This window comes from Corythoichthys intestinalis, chromosome 1 (genome assembly GCF_030265065.1).
Source record: "Corythoichthys intestinalis isolate RoL2023-P3 chromosome 1, ASM3026506v1, whole genome shotgun sequence".
Taxonomy (NCBI): Eukaryota; Metazoa; Chordata; class Actinopteri; order Syngnathiformes; family Syngnathidae; genus Corythoichthys; species Corythoichthys intestinalis.
This window is the reverse complement of record NC_080395.1, coordinates 81,574,829-81,592,172: the sequence shown is the minus strand read 5'-3', so window position 1 is coordinate 81,592,172 and position 17,344 is coordinate 81,574,829. Positions and strand designations below refer to the sequence as shown.

Below are 17,344 nucleotides of genomic sequence, written 5' to 3'. Positions count from 1 at the left end.
TTTAACGGCCACGTTTCACTGCGTTCTCGCGGTGGCAACGTTGTCGCGCTGTTGACGTTTCTTACTGTCCTACCGTGTTGGTCCTCATTATAGTAGAGAATACGGAGTAAATATAATCTACACAAAGAAACTGTAACCCGATCGACTCGCAGCCTCGAAAAGTAAGGGTTACATTATGTCAGAAACTTGTTCGGTACGCCTCCATTCCGAACCGACCACCAAGTACCGAAACGGTTCAATACGAATACATGTACCGTTACAACCTTAGTAAACAGCCGCCATCTTAAAGCAGTAGATTCTCAGCGCTAGTCAATAAGTTGTCGCTAGCTTTCACTCGCTCACGTAACGTTAGCCCTAAAATTAAGGAAAAAACTTTTTTAGTTTATTATTATTTATTCTACTATATTTTCTATTACAAAACGATTAATTAATTTAGAGATGTCCCGATCCGATATTTGGATTGGATCGGACGCCGATATGGGCAAAAAAATGCGCATCGGTATCGGATCGGAACACGGAAAAATTCTGATCCAGACTTCCGATCCAGTTTTTTTTTTAAAGTCCGGGTCCGGGTTTTCCAGCGCACCGATTTACATAATCCATTCCAGTTTTTGCGTCGGTTTCCCTAAAATCCGGTCCGAATTTTATGGCACACCTTCAACACACTACATTCACATTACCGTCTCCCAATTTACCGAGAGACTATCGGTAAAAATGTCAGCTGTGCGGGAGCATTTCACCTTAAAGGACGACAAAGACGAAGAGGCAGAGTGCAACATATGCCACAATTAAGTCAAGCGTAGTGGTTAAGCTGTAAGAAGTTTTAATACAACCAACCTAATCAAGCATTTAGCGAAATACCACCACAAACAATATGAGGAGTATGTTAAGAAAACCGAAGAAAAAAAGAAAGGTCCTACGCAACTAACACTGGCAAAAGCTTTTGCTATGCGTGACAAACTGGCACTCGACAGTCCCAAAGCCCAGGGAATGACAAGAGTCCTTGCTGAAGAATTCATTCTGGATGACGAGCTATTATCTCACGTGAGTAAAGACGCACCATCCAACACTTAGAACCACGGTACAACATGCCCAGCCGTCATTACATCCTTCAGCGATTCGGCCGTGGAAGATTCGAGAACGATTCACAAACATTCAAATTCCGATTATTGAAATAATGTCAAGTAAAGCGAACTAATACACAGCACGGTCTTCGGGACGCAATGAGAAACGGACCGCATTGCGTCCCGAAAGTAAACATAATGCTTGTCAAAGACCCGGGTAATGTCAATGCTCAACTCACGGCTTTAGCTCAACTCATGCCGCTGGATAAAAAACACAAGAATACCTGACTGCTGCTGACATCCGATACAAACTACGTCAACGTCGTTTTACTGGTGATAATAGATATCATCTTATATAGAACTAGATGCAAACGACAGACTCGACTGCGTTAGCAACATTGAAGTATTGAAAACCAGATGCATAAGTAAACAGCCGCCATTTTAAAGCAGAAGACTTCCCTAGTAGGCTGTTGTGAACCTTCCAAGCGAACCTAATTAACTTTTTATCTAAAATACTCCTAAATCTTCAAAACAGTTTTAAAACTTTCACAAGTCGAAAGTAGACAGAAGGGAAATTATGGAATAACGGGAGCAATTTTAACAACTTTAACAGTTGATTCGCAAAATTAAATGAGTTGAATGTAGTTTAAAGCTGCTGATACAGAATGGGGACTTGAGTATTTTATTTACTGTTTTAAAATGTTAACTTGATAGTGAAATAGTCGTTTATTTAAACCTGAGAGGCTTTTTAAACAATTTTTCTAACTAATGCACGAAAAATTAAAAGCATCTAATAGCTTGGGGGATTTTCCACTAGGTTGTTGGTGGGTTTTGCTTTTTTAAGACAGTTTACAATATTATTTGCACGTTTTACTGACTGAATATGCCATTTGTTTGTTATTTATAATGTTTTGTGTTTGTCACTGAATAAACAGGTCCGTTTCTTGTTACCAACCGTTGTGTGTTATTCAAACTCACCTAATTCAGCTGGCTAGTTGTTATCAAGAGTACTAAAACCTTTTTTAACATGAATTCTGACAACTAAGTAAGGAGGCTAAATAACTTTAAACTTTAATACATGCTCAGATGGGCCGGTATCGGATCGGAAGTGCAAAACAATATCGGTATTGGATCGGAAGTGCAAAAACCTCGATCGGGACATCCCTAAATTAATTATTTCCATTTTTTGGAAACAATCAATGTCTTGATGTTTGGAAAAAAACATGGATATAGCCACATGTCATATAAAGAGCATGTGTGTCTACTGTGCATATACACTATACATTTAATTCTACATCCAAACGATGTGCCTTAATTTTGTGTTTCCAGATTCAAATGAATTTTATAGCCATAATTTTTCAATTAAAAGATAAATCTGTGTCAGGACTTCCGGGTGAAGCGGCATGGCAGCGTAGAGCAGAGCTCCGCGTCGACTTGATAAAATTATTCCCCCCTGACAATGAGAACAACCGAACACGAAATTTGAATAACAAGAAATGAGCGGGGGACGAGGGCAAAGAAGCTCTAAGAAAAAAATGACGTCTAAAGATAAAAAAGACCAAGAACTCGAAGGTGCGGGAGGAAGAGGCGAAGTTGGCGACGCCGACATATCTCACACTTTACTCGAAGGACTTGCTGCGATCTCGAGAGAAATTCGAGATTTCAAGAAAGAGGTAAAAGAGGATTTCGCCAAGTTCAAAGACGATTTTAAGGTGGAGGTGAAACGTGAGTTCGCGGACTTTATGGAGGAAATGGACAGAAAATTAGCACAAAACATAGCAGACATTCAAGTGCAGCGGAAGGATATCGCCGAAGTGCAGGCGAGGGTGGCCCAGTTGGAGGAGTGGAATACCGAAGCAAAAGAAGCCATCCTTTCGCTCCTTAAACAACAAGCACGATTACAAGACAAACTGATTGAAGTGGAAGGACACGGACGGCGCTGTAACTTGAGAATTTACGGCGTGGAGGAGCGTGACAACGAATCTGTACGCGAGCGGGTAGAAGGACTCCTCCGCCGGGAGCTCGTAAGTGGAGATGAGACAGACCTCCATATTCAAAGAGCGCATAGGAGCCTCGGGAAGAAACCGCCACCGGGAGCACCTCCGAGGTCTATTGTGGTCAACTTTTTGAAATACGAGACTAAAGAAAGTATTTTGGCCAAGGCTTGGAAAAAAAAGATTCAAGTTGAAGGAAGGCAGATTTTTTTTGACCACGATTACCCCACAGAGGTGCTGAAGAAGCGCAAATCCTACACTCAGGTTAAAAAAGTTTTGAAAGAAAAAAAGATACGCTTTCAAACACCCCTCAGTAAAATCAGGATCCATTGGTCAGATGGTCCTAGGATCTATGACAGCGCGGGAGAAGCAACGAGAGACATGAAGAGAAGAGGTCTGGAGATCGAGGAGCAACAGGACAGCGTGGGAAGCGGCCTAACATCACTCGAGAAACGCGTTCGTGCGTTAACATGGCAACGCATCGACAAGAGGAACGCGACAAGCGCCGAAAAAGCCGCGTCGTTGGATTCGCCTGAAGACACTGCGGGCCGAGCGAGAAGGAAGCTGCAGGAATTTAGAAGAGCAATTGAAGATGAGTAAATGCTTGTTTTGTGCATTAGAGGGAGTGGTGATGGGGTGGAGTACAAAGAGTGACAATGGGGATTGAATATTTTTTCCTTCAAAGTTAAGATCATTCGACGGTTGGGTGAATGGGGATCATTAACATTACCCCCTCATCGTTATCACATCCTCTCTGCTTATGATTAATGATGCTTCTTAAATTAATTAAATTTCGACAAGGAGTCTTAGAAATGTATTTTTATGTTGGACATAACTAGTAGCAAGGGAATTTCTGATTTAGGGAAATCCCAATATACTAGGAGGGGCCCTTTGTTTAAAGAAGGAGATCCCCTTCTCCCGCCAACAGGGAGACTGAACCTGTGGGAAATAAGGTTCATAATTACCGGGGAGTCTGGGTTGTATGTTTCTGTTTTTTTTTTTTGTCTGTTCGGTGTTGTGTTACAGTAAAGGGGTCTAGAATAATGCTCAGAGATTCAAGAAATGTCACACAATGATATAATGATGGTGTCATTAAATATTAATGGCCTGAACAACAAAAAGAAAAGAGAAAAGGCCTTATCCAAATTCAGAAAAGAAAAAATACAGGTCATCTTTCTCCAGGAAACACACCTAACACGGGAAGAGCATGAAACATTTAAAAAGTTAGGTTACTCAGTAACTCATTCTCCAGCTCATATGGACAAAATCACAAGAGGGGAGTGATGATATTGATTTCTAATAAGGTGCAGTTTGACCTGAAAAAGGAAATTAGAGATAAGAAGGGAAGGTACATCATGGTAATAGGGGAATTAGAAAATCAATTGGTGACACTGTTTAACATATATGCCCCTCCAGAAAGTGACAAAAAGGTGTATGAGAAGATTTTTGATATGATAAATTTGGAAATGGAAGGAATCTTACTATGTGGGGGTGATTTTAATGTGATATTGAACTACAAACTGGATACTACAAGTGTAAAGAGAAATAAGAAACACATTAATAAGTATATGAATAGAATGATGTCACTAATGGATGTTTCAGATGTGTGGCGAGAACTGCACCCAGAGACTCGAGATTACACTCACTATTCAGCTGCACATGGAGTATACTCTAGAATTGATTTCTTTCTTATGAATAAAAGTGATATGAATAGAGTGAGAGAATGTAAAATAGGAGTGATGGACATAGCAGATCATAGCACAATTTATCTGAAAATTCACTTGAACAATAGAAGGAGAAATACATTATGGAGACTTAATGAAGGTATTTTGAACAACAAAGACTTGGTCGAACAAATTAAAGGGGAAATAAATAGTTATATGAAAGATAATGATAATGGGGAGGTGGATCCAGTAATTTTATGGGATGCCCTAAAAGCAGTACTCAGAGGGAGGCTGATCTCGTACGCCACATTCACAAAACGGGCCAGATTGAACACATTTCAAAAACTAACAAAAGATCTAAAAGAACTGGAACAACAACATAAAGAGACGAATGATCCAGATTTATGTAATGAGATGAAGAAGATTAGAAAAAAACATTGATAATATCTTGCTGGATGAGTTGGAAAAAAAGGCAAGACTCCTTAAACAAACTTACTATGAGGGAGGATCAAAAGCAACCAAAATATTGGCAAGACGTGTTAGGAGACAACAAGAGTTAAATGGTATTCATAAAATGAGGGACCCAATAACCAATAAAATTTCATATGACCCTGAGGAAATTGGAGAAATATTTGAAGATTATTATCGTAAATTATATTCTCAACCGTGGTCAGAAGAAGGAGAATATACGACCAATTTTTTAGATAATTTGGATTTACCAAAGCTAGGCATAAAACAAAATGCGATGTTGATATCGGAAATTTCAATGGGGGAGATACAAAAGGCAATAAGCCAAGTAAAACCAGGAAAATCACCAGGTGCAGATGGATTTGGGGCTTGCTTTTATAAAACATTCAAAGAGGAGTTAACTCCAGTTTTACAGTGTTCATTTAATTATACTCTTAGGACAGGAAAGATCCCCCCCTCCTGGAAAGAGGCCATCATTTCAATTATTCCTAAAGAAGGTAAAGACAGAGAGCAATGTTGTAACTACAGGCCCATTTCACTTTTGAATGTGGATTATAAACTGTATACATCAATAATAGCCAAGAGAATGGAGACATTTATGCATGATTTGATAGATGAAGACCAGACAGGCTTCATCAGGGAAAGACAAACACAAGATAATATTAGAAGGACACTCCTTATCATGGAGGAAATACAAAATAAAGGAGAAAGTGCAATCTTGGTAAGCATAGACGCGGAAAAGGCCTTTGACAGTGTTAATTGGGCCTTTCTCTTTACAGTAATGCAAAAATTTGGTTTTGATGAAAGATTTATTAATTGCATTAGATCCCTATATCAGGACCCACATGCAAGAATTAAGATAAATGGCAGCCTGACTGGAAATTTCAAATTGGCACGAGGGACGAGGCAGGGATGTGGCCTTTCCCCAACTCTTTTTGCGTTGGTCATTGAACCATTAGCACAAATGATAAGACAACAGGATAATATCAAGGGAGTGACAATTGGAAGGGAAGAGCATAAAATAGGGTTGTTTGCAGATGACATTTTGGTCTACTTGCGACAACCAAATGAAAACTTACCAAAGTTGATGAGGCTATTGGAGGATTACGGGAAATACTCGGGATATAAGGTCAATATCTCCAAAACTCAAATATTGGCAATAAACTATGTGCCATCACAGGAAATAAATGATATGTATAAAATAAATTGGACAGCTGGATCAATAAAATACCTGGGTGTGAATATAGCGAAGGGAATGGACAATTTATATGAAGCAAATTATACAAAAATCAACCAAGAAATAAGAAAAGACTTGGAGAGGTGGTCGGATATGGTTACTGATCTGAGTTCAAGAATAGAAGTGGTCAAGATGAATGTTTTGCCAAGACTATTGTATTTGTTCCAATGTCTGCCAGTGAAAGTTCCAAAAAAACAATTTGTAGAATGGGACAAGTGGATCTCGCGGTTCATTTGGAGGGGTAAAAGACCAAGAATAAAGTTCAAGACTCTGCAGCTGCCAAAGGAGAAGGGCGGATTGGCATTGCCAAATCTGCAAGAATATTTCTTTGCAGCACAAATTAGACCTTTGGTTTATTGGTGCAAGGAAGGTTACTCTGCAAAATGGAAAGATATTGAATTAGGAAAAACAAATATTGAAATGCGGAATTTAATAGCACACAAGGAACAAATTAAAACACTGCATAACCAACTGGGGGAGATAACTAAGAATACAGTGGATATATGGAAAACTGTGGTGGAAAGGTACAATCTGGAAAGGGAAACAAAAATTCTGAGTTGGTTCGCATTTGATGAAACTTTTACACCAGGATTAAATGATAAAGGGTTTAGGAGGTGGGCAAAAAGAGGCATAACGGCAATAACTAAAGTGGTGGAAGGAGGCAAGCTGCAGAGTTTTGAAAGATTGAAGCAGAGATTTGGATTGGAAGAGGAGGACAATTATAGATACATACAATTGAAAGACTACTATGACAAAGAGGTCAAGGGTGTAACTGAAAATGAGATTATCAAGGTATTCAAGAAAGTTTATGATGGGAAAAAATGCAAAGTTATTTCTGAACTCTATAAAGCACTCATGTCATGTCAGACACACACATCTCTGTACATTAAAGAAAAATGGGAGAAAGAACTTAAAGCACAAATAACCGAGGGAGAATGGTCAAAGATGTGTGAGACACAGAGCACATCCACTAGCTCCAAGGTTTGGAGAGAATTTAGTTGGAAAAATATCGTACGCTTTTTTATAAGTCCTCTGCAAAAGAAAGAAATTATATTCACTCAACAACCATGCTGGAGAGCATGTGGCTATAAGGACGTGGGACACCTGCATATATTCTGGTCTTGCCAGAATATAAAAGAATATTGGAATATAATTTGGAAAGATTTGCGGAAAATAATAGGATATGCTATTCCAAAAACATTCAAGGTGCTTTATTTGGGGAACTTAACTCGGGAAATGATTCAAAAGGAGGATGAGTACCTTGTCAAAGTGTTGTTGACTGCAAGTAAAAAAACAATCACGAGACTGTGGTGTAAAGTGGATCAGCCAACTGAGGAGCAGTGGATGTGCACGGTGGAAGAGCTATGTGAAATGGAAAGAATTACATTTAGATTAAGACTGCAAGAAAGTCAATTTGAAGAGAAATGGAAGAAATGGAGAGACTTTAGAAAATAAAAGAGGGCACCAATTTCAAACGATAAACAAGAACTTTGATGTGGACTGGATTATTCAGGAGAGATTGAAGGCTGGGCCACGATACTGTAGACTAGTATTATTTTTATTTATTATTATTATTATTATTTTTTTTTTTTTTTTATTATTTAACTTTTATATGCATGTTTTTCTTTCTGATTTGTTGGTGTATCTTGCCTAGGTTTGTTGTTTGTCATTTCAATACACTGGGTGTAAGTGTGAATTGTTTTGTAAAAGGGAATAAAAAACAAGTGGGAAAAAAAAAAAAAAAGATAAATCTGTGAAGAAAAGTCCTCCTGGCCTCTATTTGCCCATTTATTTGGGGTAGTTTTAATTGTATTGGTAATTGGAAATAAATGAGTGTACACTTGTTAACAGAAATAAGGAAACACTTGATGGGCAAAGGGAAAGAGATGTAGGCCTAATTAAAATTCAAACCGTCACATGAGTATCAAAGAAACGGGTCAGTCAGTGCAACCGGTAACTTACCCAAGGCCCAAGGTGGCAGAATCTCCAGGTAAGTCTCGTTGGACTTGATGGCGTGCATGTACATGGCATGAATCATGTATTCGGCAATGCACCACCACACCAAGATCCGTGCGGAACGAAACAACAGGTAGTGAGCGCCTCCTTTGTGCTGCTTGCGCTCCTCCACAGCCCTCTGCATCTGAAAGCAAGAGACACTTCAACATCCATATAGCACTTGACAAAATTAACATTCGATGATCCACATCACTTAGTGTCAACTTCATGCAGGTTAAAGAATTTCTCTGACTTACCTGCTCCACGTAGTCGTTGTATGTAATGACAGGTCCGTTGTAGAAGAAAGGATGGTAAAACGTGTAGGACAAAAGCCACCCCAGCTGCAGGACGCCGTCGGAGTGGACCGCGGGGCTCTCGCAGTGCTCCAGACTGAAGCTGATAAGGCGAAGAGTATTCATCGATACACTGGAGAACAGCAAAGAGTACTCCTCCTGCTGCTCGTACCAGCCTCTCTTTGGGAAACCCAGGGGTAAAAAGCAAGGAAAGTTAGCTAAATCTTTGTGTAAAGTAAGTAGGATTGTTACAGAATTTTTATCACAGTGGCAAATATTGTATATTATCATCAATTATAGTCAAATATTTTTGTAAGGCACGGGAATTTAAAAAAGGCAAAATGTCTGGATCTAAACTGTATTTTAATTTGATCTTTTTTTTAAATTAATTACTTTTATTGATATACACTAGTACATTTGAAATAAAAACACATTAATAAATAACCCCACACCTTTCAGATTGACTTTCCTTTACATGGTATATACACTGACTGGTATACACTGACATTAATACAGTTACGGTAGTTAGAATTTTAGCACAATTAAATATTATTGCTGCACTCATATATTGTATCATCAAAAATATGAGAATTCAACATTTCAATTTTTGTGTTATGGGTAGTTAAAATATTTTAATGATTATTTTTAAATATATAATTACAATAATGAATGTAAAAATGTTATTTAAAACATGTTGGGAAAAAAAAATATTGAAAGAAATATTGGATATTTTTCACATTTTTCAAACACACTTTAAGTAACACACTTGAAACAATCAAACAGGTTTGTCACTACATTTAATGTCAAGCTCTTACATGCTCTTGTGTCCATTAAATATATCTTCATATTCAAACCACATATATATTCCAAAAAAGCATCACCACAATCGCCATCTAAATTCTATTCCCGGTTTGTGTTTGCATTTAGCCGTTACACTTACCCCAATGTCCTGAATTTGTCTGATGTGAAGGGTGCAGAGGAACAGAAGGTTGCAGGTCCAACACAGAATGGGCTTTCTGAGCTGGGCCACGAAGAAAGACAAAGCCACATGCACAAGCAAAACAGCCACACCTTTAAGTCCCAAAACGCTGCTGGCTGCTGAGAGGCCGTAAACTGTGAGTGCCATGACCCGAAGCTGGTGACAAAAGGTAAAAAAAAAATGGCTTACTTACATCTTGTGGAAATAACAATCCAGAGTCTAAGGGGAAAAAGTGAGAATTTGCATGAGGTGGGTTGGTTCCGACCTGCGGGTAAAGGGCGCTGCACAATCTAGATATGACAGCATGCCCAATCAGAGTCCATAGAAAGGACTTCTTAGCCCAAGCGGTCCAGAACGTCCACTCAAAGTCCAATGCATCCTGACCAAAAATACATGAAAAAACTAAACATAGAAAAAATCAATGACTAAACTTAAACTCACATTAATGTTACTACTTTCTATAAGAGCGATTGCATATAGTGCACATATAGTGACAGTCGGCAATTTCAAAACATACCCTTTTAAAGCCATTAAGAAACCCTTTTTCCAGTACGAACTCCCTATCCAATCCAGCTTCATGCTCTGAAACACAAATCCCTCAAATTACAATATTTGTCAAGCTTTACCAAAGTGCTGACAATTACTCTCCTACGAGTCCTACCTTTTGAGAACCTGTGAAGTTCATAAAAAGAGTAAAAATGGGACCCAAAGGACAGCAGCCAATAGACAAGGAGCTCCCTCCGTGGTAGTGGTGCCGTTTGGACCTTCGGGTTTGATGCCATCTGTTTGAAATCAATGCACTATGGTGAGCCTGGAGCATGCATTAAGCAAATGCATTAGATTGTTGAACACCTAGTGGCATGCAGAGAGCTGTTTATAATTTGGTCTCTCTTTTTCATTGATTAAACATGATCATTCATTGCCAGACATCCCAGTTAAAATTGATTTTATGTCTATCGTTGTCAAGGGCTGCAAATGAGTTAAAATCAATAGCTTCAAGGCTAAAAGTCATGTCAAATGTGTTTGTATAGCGCGTTCACAACAGCCACACATTACGACCAGTAACCGCATTTGACGAAAGTCAGAAATGATAATGTCCATTGCGAGGTAACACCAAGGACTTTACGAGTCACTTTCGCGTCAAAGGTTGCGTCTACGGCGGACGTAGAAATCTGGCAGCAAGCTCATTAAATTTAGCAGGTAAACTTGGACATGTTTGTAAGAGTGACCCGTGTGTGTCATTACAGCAAACTTCCATTAGCCATTTCCAGCGGAAACAAGACAGCAGCGACACAGCGTCAAAAAAAGTGTTACCTAAAAATTTCAGGTTGTGCTCCATTTTGTTGTTGTCATAGCCAGTGCGCGCTTCCCACGGCAAGTGTTTTTAGTTTCAAATTTAGCTCACACAAAAAGTGAAACAAAAATCATGCCTTTACTTCCGGCGTCTGTTCTTCTTTGTAGTGTTTTGTGTTTGCCCGTCGTCCAAATGGCCGCCACCACCAGGCAAGGATGATTCGTCGTTTGAAACAAGCTGCAAAACATCAATATGCCATCGGGATCTTTTTCAATGCTCAGTTGCTTGGACGCAAAGGTCTTCATTATGTTGAGTATTTCTATTACTTTTTGCTTTTTGACTGCATAACAGGTAGAGTAGCCAAAAACTACTCAAGTAAGAGTAGCGTTACTTCAAAATAACGTTACAAAAGTAAAAGTAGTCTTCCAAAAAATGTACTCAAGTACAAGTAAAAACTTTATTTGGTGAAAAGAATACTCAAGTAATGAGTAACACTGTGAGTAACTGCTTCCAATGTTACAATGATACTCTACAACAGGGGTCAGCAACCTTTTTGGTGTAGAGTGCCACTTTTAAATTTTCTTGCCAATCATTGTGCCACACCAAGATGAATGACGCACATCAGAATTTTTATATCCAACAGAGGTGTCATTTTACTCTAAACAAAACAACATGGACATACATTGAAATCGAATAACTACTATTCTTATTCATCAATTAACTGAAAAAATAAATGCATATTGTATAAAACATCAAAACTTGAAAATAAGTGCAACAGTAATAAAAGCTTTACAGCAGCAGCATCTTTTGTAAACATATTACACACACACACACCCCAGCCACCACCACACACACACCCCAGCAGGAAAAGGGGAACAGGTGTGATTCGCAGTGCAGGTCTCTTAGGCTATGTTCATACTAGGGATGTCCCGATCCAGGTTTTTGCACTTCAGATCCGATACCGATATTGTTTTGCACTTCCGATCCGATACAGATACTGGCCGATACCGACCTATCTGAGGATGTGTTAAAGTTTAAAGTTATTTAGCCTCCTTACTTAGTTGTCAGACTCATGTTGAAGACGGTTTTAGTAGCCTTGACAACAACTAGCCAGCTGAATTAGGTGAGTTTGAATAACACACAACGGTTGGTAACAAGAAACTGACCTGTTTATTCAGTGACAAAACACAAAACATTATAAATAAACAGAAATGGCATAGTCAGTCAGTCAAACGTGCAAATAATATTGTAAACTGTCTTTAAAAAGCAAAACACACCAACAACCTCAGTGGAAAATCACACAAATCCCCCAAGCTATTAGATGCTTTTAATGTTTCGTGCATTAGTTGCAAAAATTGTATAAAAAGCCTCTCAGGTTTAAATAAACGACTATTTCAGTTAACATTTTAAAACAGTTGTTAGGTCTAAATCTAGCAAAATAATAAAGACCTAGAGGAGGACGAAGACAAGGATCAGAACGGAGACAGAGATTAGGCTTTACGCTGGCGGCCGTCAGGAGAAAAGGTTGATGCGGAGCGAGTAGCTCACAACAAGCTAATCTAACCACCCCCTGAGGAACGCAGCCTTTTCATAACACCTAGTTTTATAACACCTAGTTTTAAACACACATAATTGCATTAACTATTGTAAATATTGTGAATATTGTTAATACTGTTATTGTGAATATTGTTAATAATGTTATTGTGCAAAAGCATTAAAGCACATCTCACACAGTAAATAAAATACTCAAGTCCCCGTTCTGTATCAACAGCTTTAAACTACATTCAATTCATTTAATTTTGCGAATCAACTGTTAAAATTGTTAAAATTGCTCCCGTTATTCCATAATTTCCCTTCTGTCTACTTTCGACATGTGAAAGTTTTATAACTGTTTTGAAGATAGATTGAAGTCAAGATTTTGCCGATTTAGGAGTATTTTAGATAAAGAGTTAATCAGGTTCGCTTGGAAGGTTCACAACAGCCTACTAGGGAAGTCTTCTGCTTTAAGATGGCGGCTGTTTACTAACGCATCTGGTTTTCAATACTTCAATGTTGCTAACGCAGTCAAGTCATCATATCCTGATTATTTTACCGATGGAAATGGGAACATCCATAACATTAATGATATCGTTGATGGTTTTAATAAATTTTTTTTACAAATGTTGGCCCTCAGTTGGCTGCTGAAATTCCATGCCATACTGTTAATAACTGTCACAAAACGATTAGAAGAAATCCATCTTCGATGTTCCTCACATGTACAGACGACAAGGAAATTATTAATATTGTATTAAAATGTAAAAGTAAGTCATCTGTGGATTATCATGATATTAACATGTTAGTAATAAAAAAGATTATATTTTCCATTGTAAAGCCCTTAACATATTTCTGTAATTTATCACTTCAGTCTGGTTGTTTTCCTCAAAAAATGAAAATTGCTAAAGTAATACCATTATTCAAGAGCAACGATAAACACAATTTCACAAATTATAGACCAATCTCTCTATTGCCACAATTTTCAAAAATTTTAGAAAAACTTTTTAATTCTAGACTTGAAAAGTTCCTAGAGAAACATCAAATACTAAATGCAGGACAATATGGGTTTAGAACGCATAGAACTACTTCAATGGCAATAATTGAGGCAGTAGAGGGAATTACTAATGCACTTGACCAGAAAAAATATGCGGTTGGGATTTTTGTTGACCTCAAGAAAGCTTTTGACACAATAAATCATTCAATCTTACTTGAAAAATTAGAAAAATATGGTATTCGTGGGGTAGCTGGGGACTGGGTGAAAAGTTATTTAACAGGCAGGGAGCAATATGTCAACATCGGCTCTTATTCATCAAATAAACTAGGTATTTCATGTGGGGTTCCACAGGGGTCAGTGTTGGGGCCTAAGCTTTTCTCTTTGTATATAAATGGTATATTTAATGTATCCCAAGTTATAAAACTCATTCTCTTCGCAGATGATACAAATATTTTTTACATTAGTGACAGTTACATTGAACTTGTAACTACCGTGAACAGGGAACTAAACTTGATTAAAGAATGGATGGATATAAATAAATTATCATTGAATATAAGTAAAACTAAAGCAATGATTTTTGGGAATGCAAAAATTGATACAAAACCAACATATAGTATTGAAGGTATACAAATTGAAAATGTTGAGAATAAATTTTTGGGAGTTATAACTGATGACAACTGTCTTGGAGACCCCACATCAGACATATAAAAACCAAAATTTCAAGAAGCCTTTCAATTTTGAACAAAGTTAAAATATATCTTGATCACAATGCACTCCGTATTCTGTACTGTACCTTGATTCTCCCATATCTTACATACTGTATGGAAGTGTGGGGGAATACCTATCGCAATACGACAAATCCTTTAGTCATAGTACAGAAACGAGCAGTTCGCATCATTCATAAGACTTGATTTCTGGATCATACCCATGAAGTATTTCTTCAATCTAAATTGTTTGAATTTCAAGACCTAGTCGATTACAACACTTCCATAATTCTATACAAAGCTTTTAAAAACACATTACCCGCAAAGTTACAAACACATTTCACCATTCGTGAAAGAGCTCACAATTTAAGAGCTTACGGGGAGTTCGTACTTCCTAGATTTAGAACGACTCGTAAGAGCTTCTGTGTGTCTGTACGAGGAGTTAAATTATGGAACAATCTGAGTTCATCACTAAGAGAGTGTAAAAATATTCACATATATAAATTTCATTATAAACAATTAATTTGGTCTAAGTATATTCAGGGAGGGTCTTAAATGTACAGTGTAGGTCTTTTTACCATACTGGTATGGATATACGCAATATAAGTGTGTGTGTATTTGTATATATTTACACACACATATATACACACACACACATATATATATATATATATATATATATATATATATATATATATATATATATATATATATATATATACATATATATATATATACATATATATATATATATATATATATATATACACATATTTTGGTTTTGTTGTTCTTGTTTTCTCTCTTTTGACTGAGGGAATCGATATTGAGGGTTCGGCCCGTTACATGTGTCGGGGAAGGAAGTATTCTATGTAACTAAACAGAAACAGGTTGCAGGAAAATAGTTATTTATTTTGATGATACTTGAGAAATCGGGGTGGGATTTAATAAGTTTTCTTCGTCCCACTCCCTTTCAGGCATTTTGTTTTGTTTTGTTTTGTGTCTTTTTTTTGTCTCTGTTGTTTCTTGAAAGCAAAGATCTGTATTTGTGAAGATGAATGTAACTGCATGAAATGAAATGAAATTAAATGAAAAAAAAAAGTCTGTCGTGTAGCATCTGGTTCTATATACATGATATCTATTATCTCCAGTAAAACGACATTGAAGTAGTTTGTTGCGGCTGTCAGCAGCAGTCAGGTATTCTTGTGTTTTTTATCCAGCGGCATGAATTCAGGTAAAGCCGTGAGTCGAGCATTGGCATTACCCGGGTCTAAGACAAGTTATGTTTACTTTCGGGACGCAATGCGGTCAGTTTCTCATTGCATCCTGAAGACCGCGCTGTGTATTAGTTTTGCTTTACTTGACATATTTCAATCATCGGAATTTGGATGTTTGTGAATCGTTCTCGAATCTTCAGCGGGCGAATCGCGTGTTGGATGGTGCGTCTTTACTCACGTGAGATAATGGCTCGTCATCAAGAACGAATTCTTCGGCAATGACTCTTGTTATTCCCTGGGCTTTGGGACTGTCGAGTGCCAGTTTGTCACGCATAGCAAAAGTTTCTGCCAGTGTTAGTTGCGTAGGACCTTTCTTTTTGTCTTCAATTTTCTTAACATACTCCTCATTTTGTTTGTGGTGGTATTTCGCTAAATGCTTGATTAGGTTGGTTGCATTAAAACTTCTTACAGCTTTACCACTACGCTGGACTTTATTGTGGCATATGTTGCACTCTGCCTCTTCATCTTTGTTGTCCTTTAAGATGAAATGATCCCACACAGCTGACATTTTTACCAATAAAGTCTCTCGGTAAATTGGGAGACGGTAATGTAAATGTAGTTTGTTGAAGGTGTGCCGTAAAATGCGGACCGGATTTGAGGGAAATCGAAGCAAAAAAATGGAATGGATTATATAAATCGGTGCGCTGGAAAACCCGGGCCAGACTTTTAAAAAAAAACTGGATCGGAAGTCTGGATCAGAATTTTTCCAGTGTTCCGAACCGATACCGATGCGCATTTTTTTGCCCATATCGGCGTCCGATCCGATCCAAATATCGGATCGGGACATCTGTAGCTCATACTACAGGTCTTAATGCACGAATCAGATTTTTTCGTGTTTTCCGACTCGAGTCAGGCATTAACTCAGTGCTTCTCAATTATTTTCTGTTACGCCCGCCCAAGGAAGACGGAAATGTTTCGCGCGCCCCCAAATTCTGCCACCACTGTAAATAATATCATTTGTGTATAATATTACTATTATAAGTACGCCTCTGCCTCACGTTGTGTCTTTTTTTTCCTATTAGAGAAAATAACAGATCAACTTAAATATTATTAGGGCCCGAGCACTAAACGTGCGAAGACCCTATTGTTTTGCAAAGGATTATTATTAGGGCCCGAGCACTAAGCGTGCAGAGGCCCTATTGTTTTGCAAAGGATTATTATTAGGGCCCGAGCACTACGCGTGCAGAGGCCCTATTGTTTTGCAAAGGATTATTATTAGGGCCCGAGCACTACGCGTGCGAAGGCCCTATTGTTTTGCAAAGGATTATTAGGGCCCGAGCACTAAGCGTGCGAAGGCCCTATTGTTTTGAAAAGGATTATTTTTAGGGCCCGAGCACTAAGCGTGCGAAGGCCCTATTGTTTTGCAAAGTATTATTATTAGGGCCCGAGCACTAAGCGTGCGAAGGCCCTATTGTTTTGGAAAGGATTATTTTTTTTTTTTTTTTTTTTTTTAAGGGCAAATGAAAACGGCCAATTTAGAGGCCTGAACATGCACGAAAAGTGACCAAAATTTGCACCTACGTGCGGAAAATTGTAAGTTTCGATAATTTTGCAACGTTGCCAAAAAATGTAACAAAATGGCTCAGTGGCGCCCCCTTGAAATTTTAAATTTCGCCTATAACATTAGGGTCCGTCAGCGTAGAGCAATGAAATTTGGGGGGTCTATACCTTGTCCAAAACCGCTCCAAAAAAGCATTGGCACGCATATTCCAAACCCAACAGGAAATCGGTTATTTTGGATCGAATATGAAATTTTTATCGATTTACAGGGTGCACATTTGAGACCTTATCGCCGAGGGAGTTAGTTGGATCATCTTCAAAATTGGTGAGACTGTTCATGAGACATATGAG

The 17,344-nt window shown here is 38.1% G+C and overlaps 1 protein-coding gene across 8 annotated transcripts in view; it reads right to left on the bottom strand.

Moving 5' to 3' along the window:
* The window catches only part of LOC130919388 (protein-cysteine N-palmitoyltransferase HHAT-like), a 473,408-nt gene that overhangs the window by 91,810 nt on the left and 364,254 nt on the right, over positions 1–17,344 (bottom strand). For 6 of the 8 annotated variants that reach the window (XM_057842050.1, XM_057842041.1, XM_057842084.1 and 3 more), the window contains exons 2-8: positions 11,125–11,225; positions 10,356–10,476; positions 10,212–10,276; positions 9,960–10,073; positions 9,656–9,850; positions 8,680–8,895; positions 8,390–8,567 (exon numbers count right to left, since the gene is read on the bottom strand). In XM_057842050.1, coding sequence (XP_057698033.1) covers positions 8,390–8,567; positions 8,680–8,895; positions 9,656–9,850; positions 9,960–10,073; positions 10,212–10,276; positions 10,356–10,476 — 889 coding nt within the window. In that variant the 5' untranslated portion in view covers positions 11,125–11,225. Of the gene's footprint in view, positions 1–8,389; positions 8,568–8,679; positions 8,896–9,655; positions 9,851–9,959; positions 10,074–10,211; positions 10,277–10,355; positions 10,477–11,008; positions 11,226–17,344 lie in introns of those variants that run through there. The other 2 variants (XM_057842066.1, XM_057842060.1) reach the window with 2 other exon arrangements.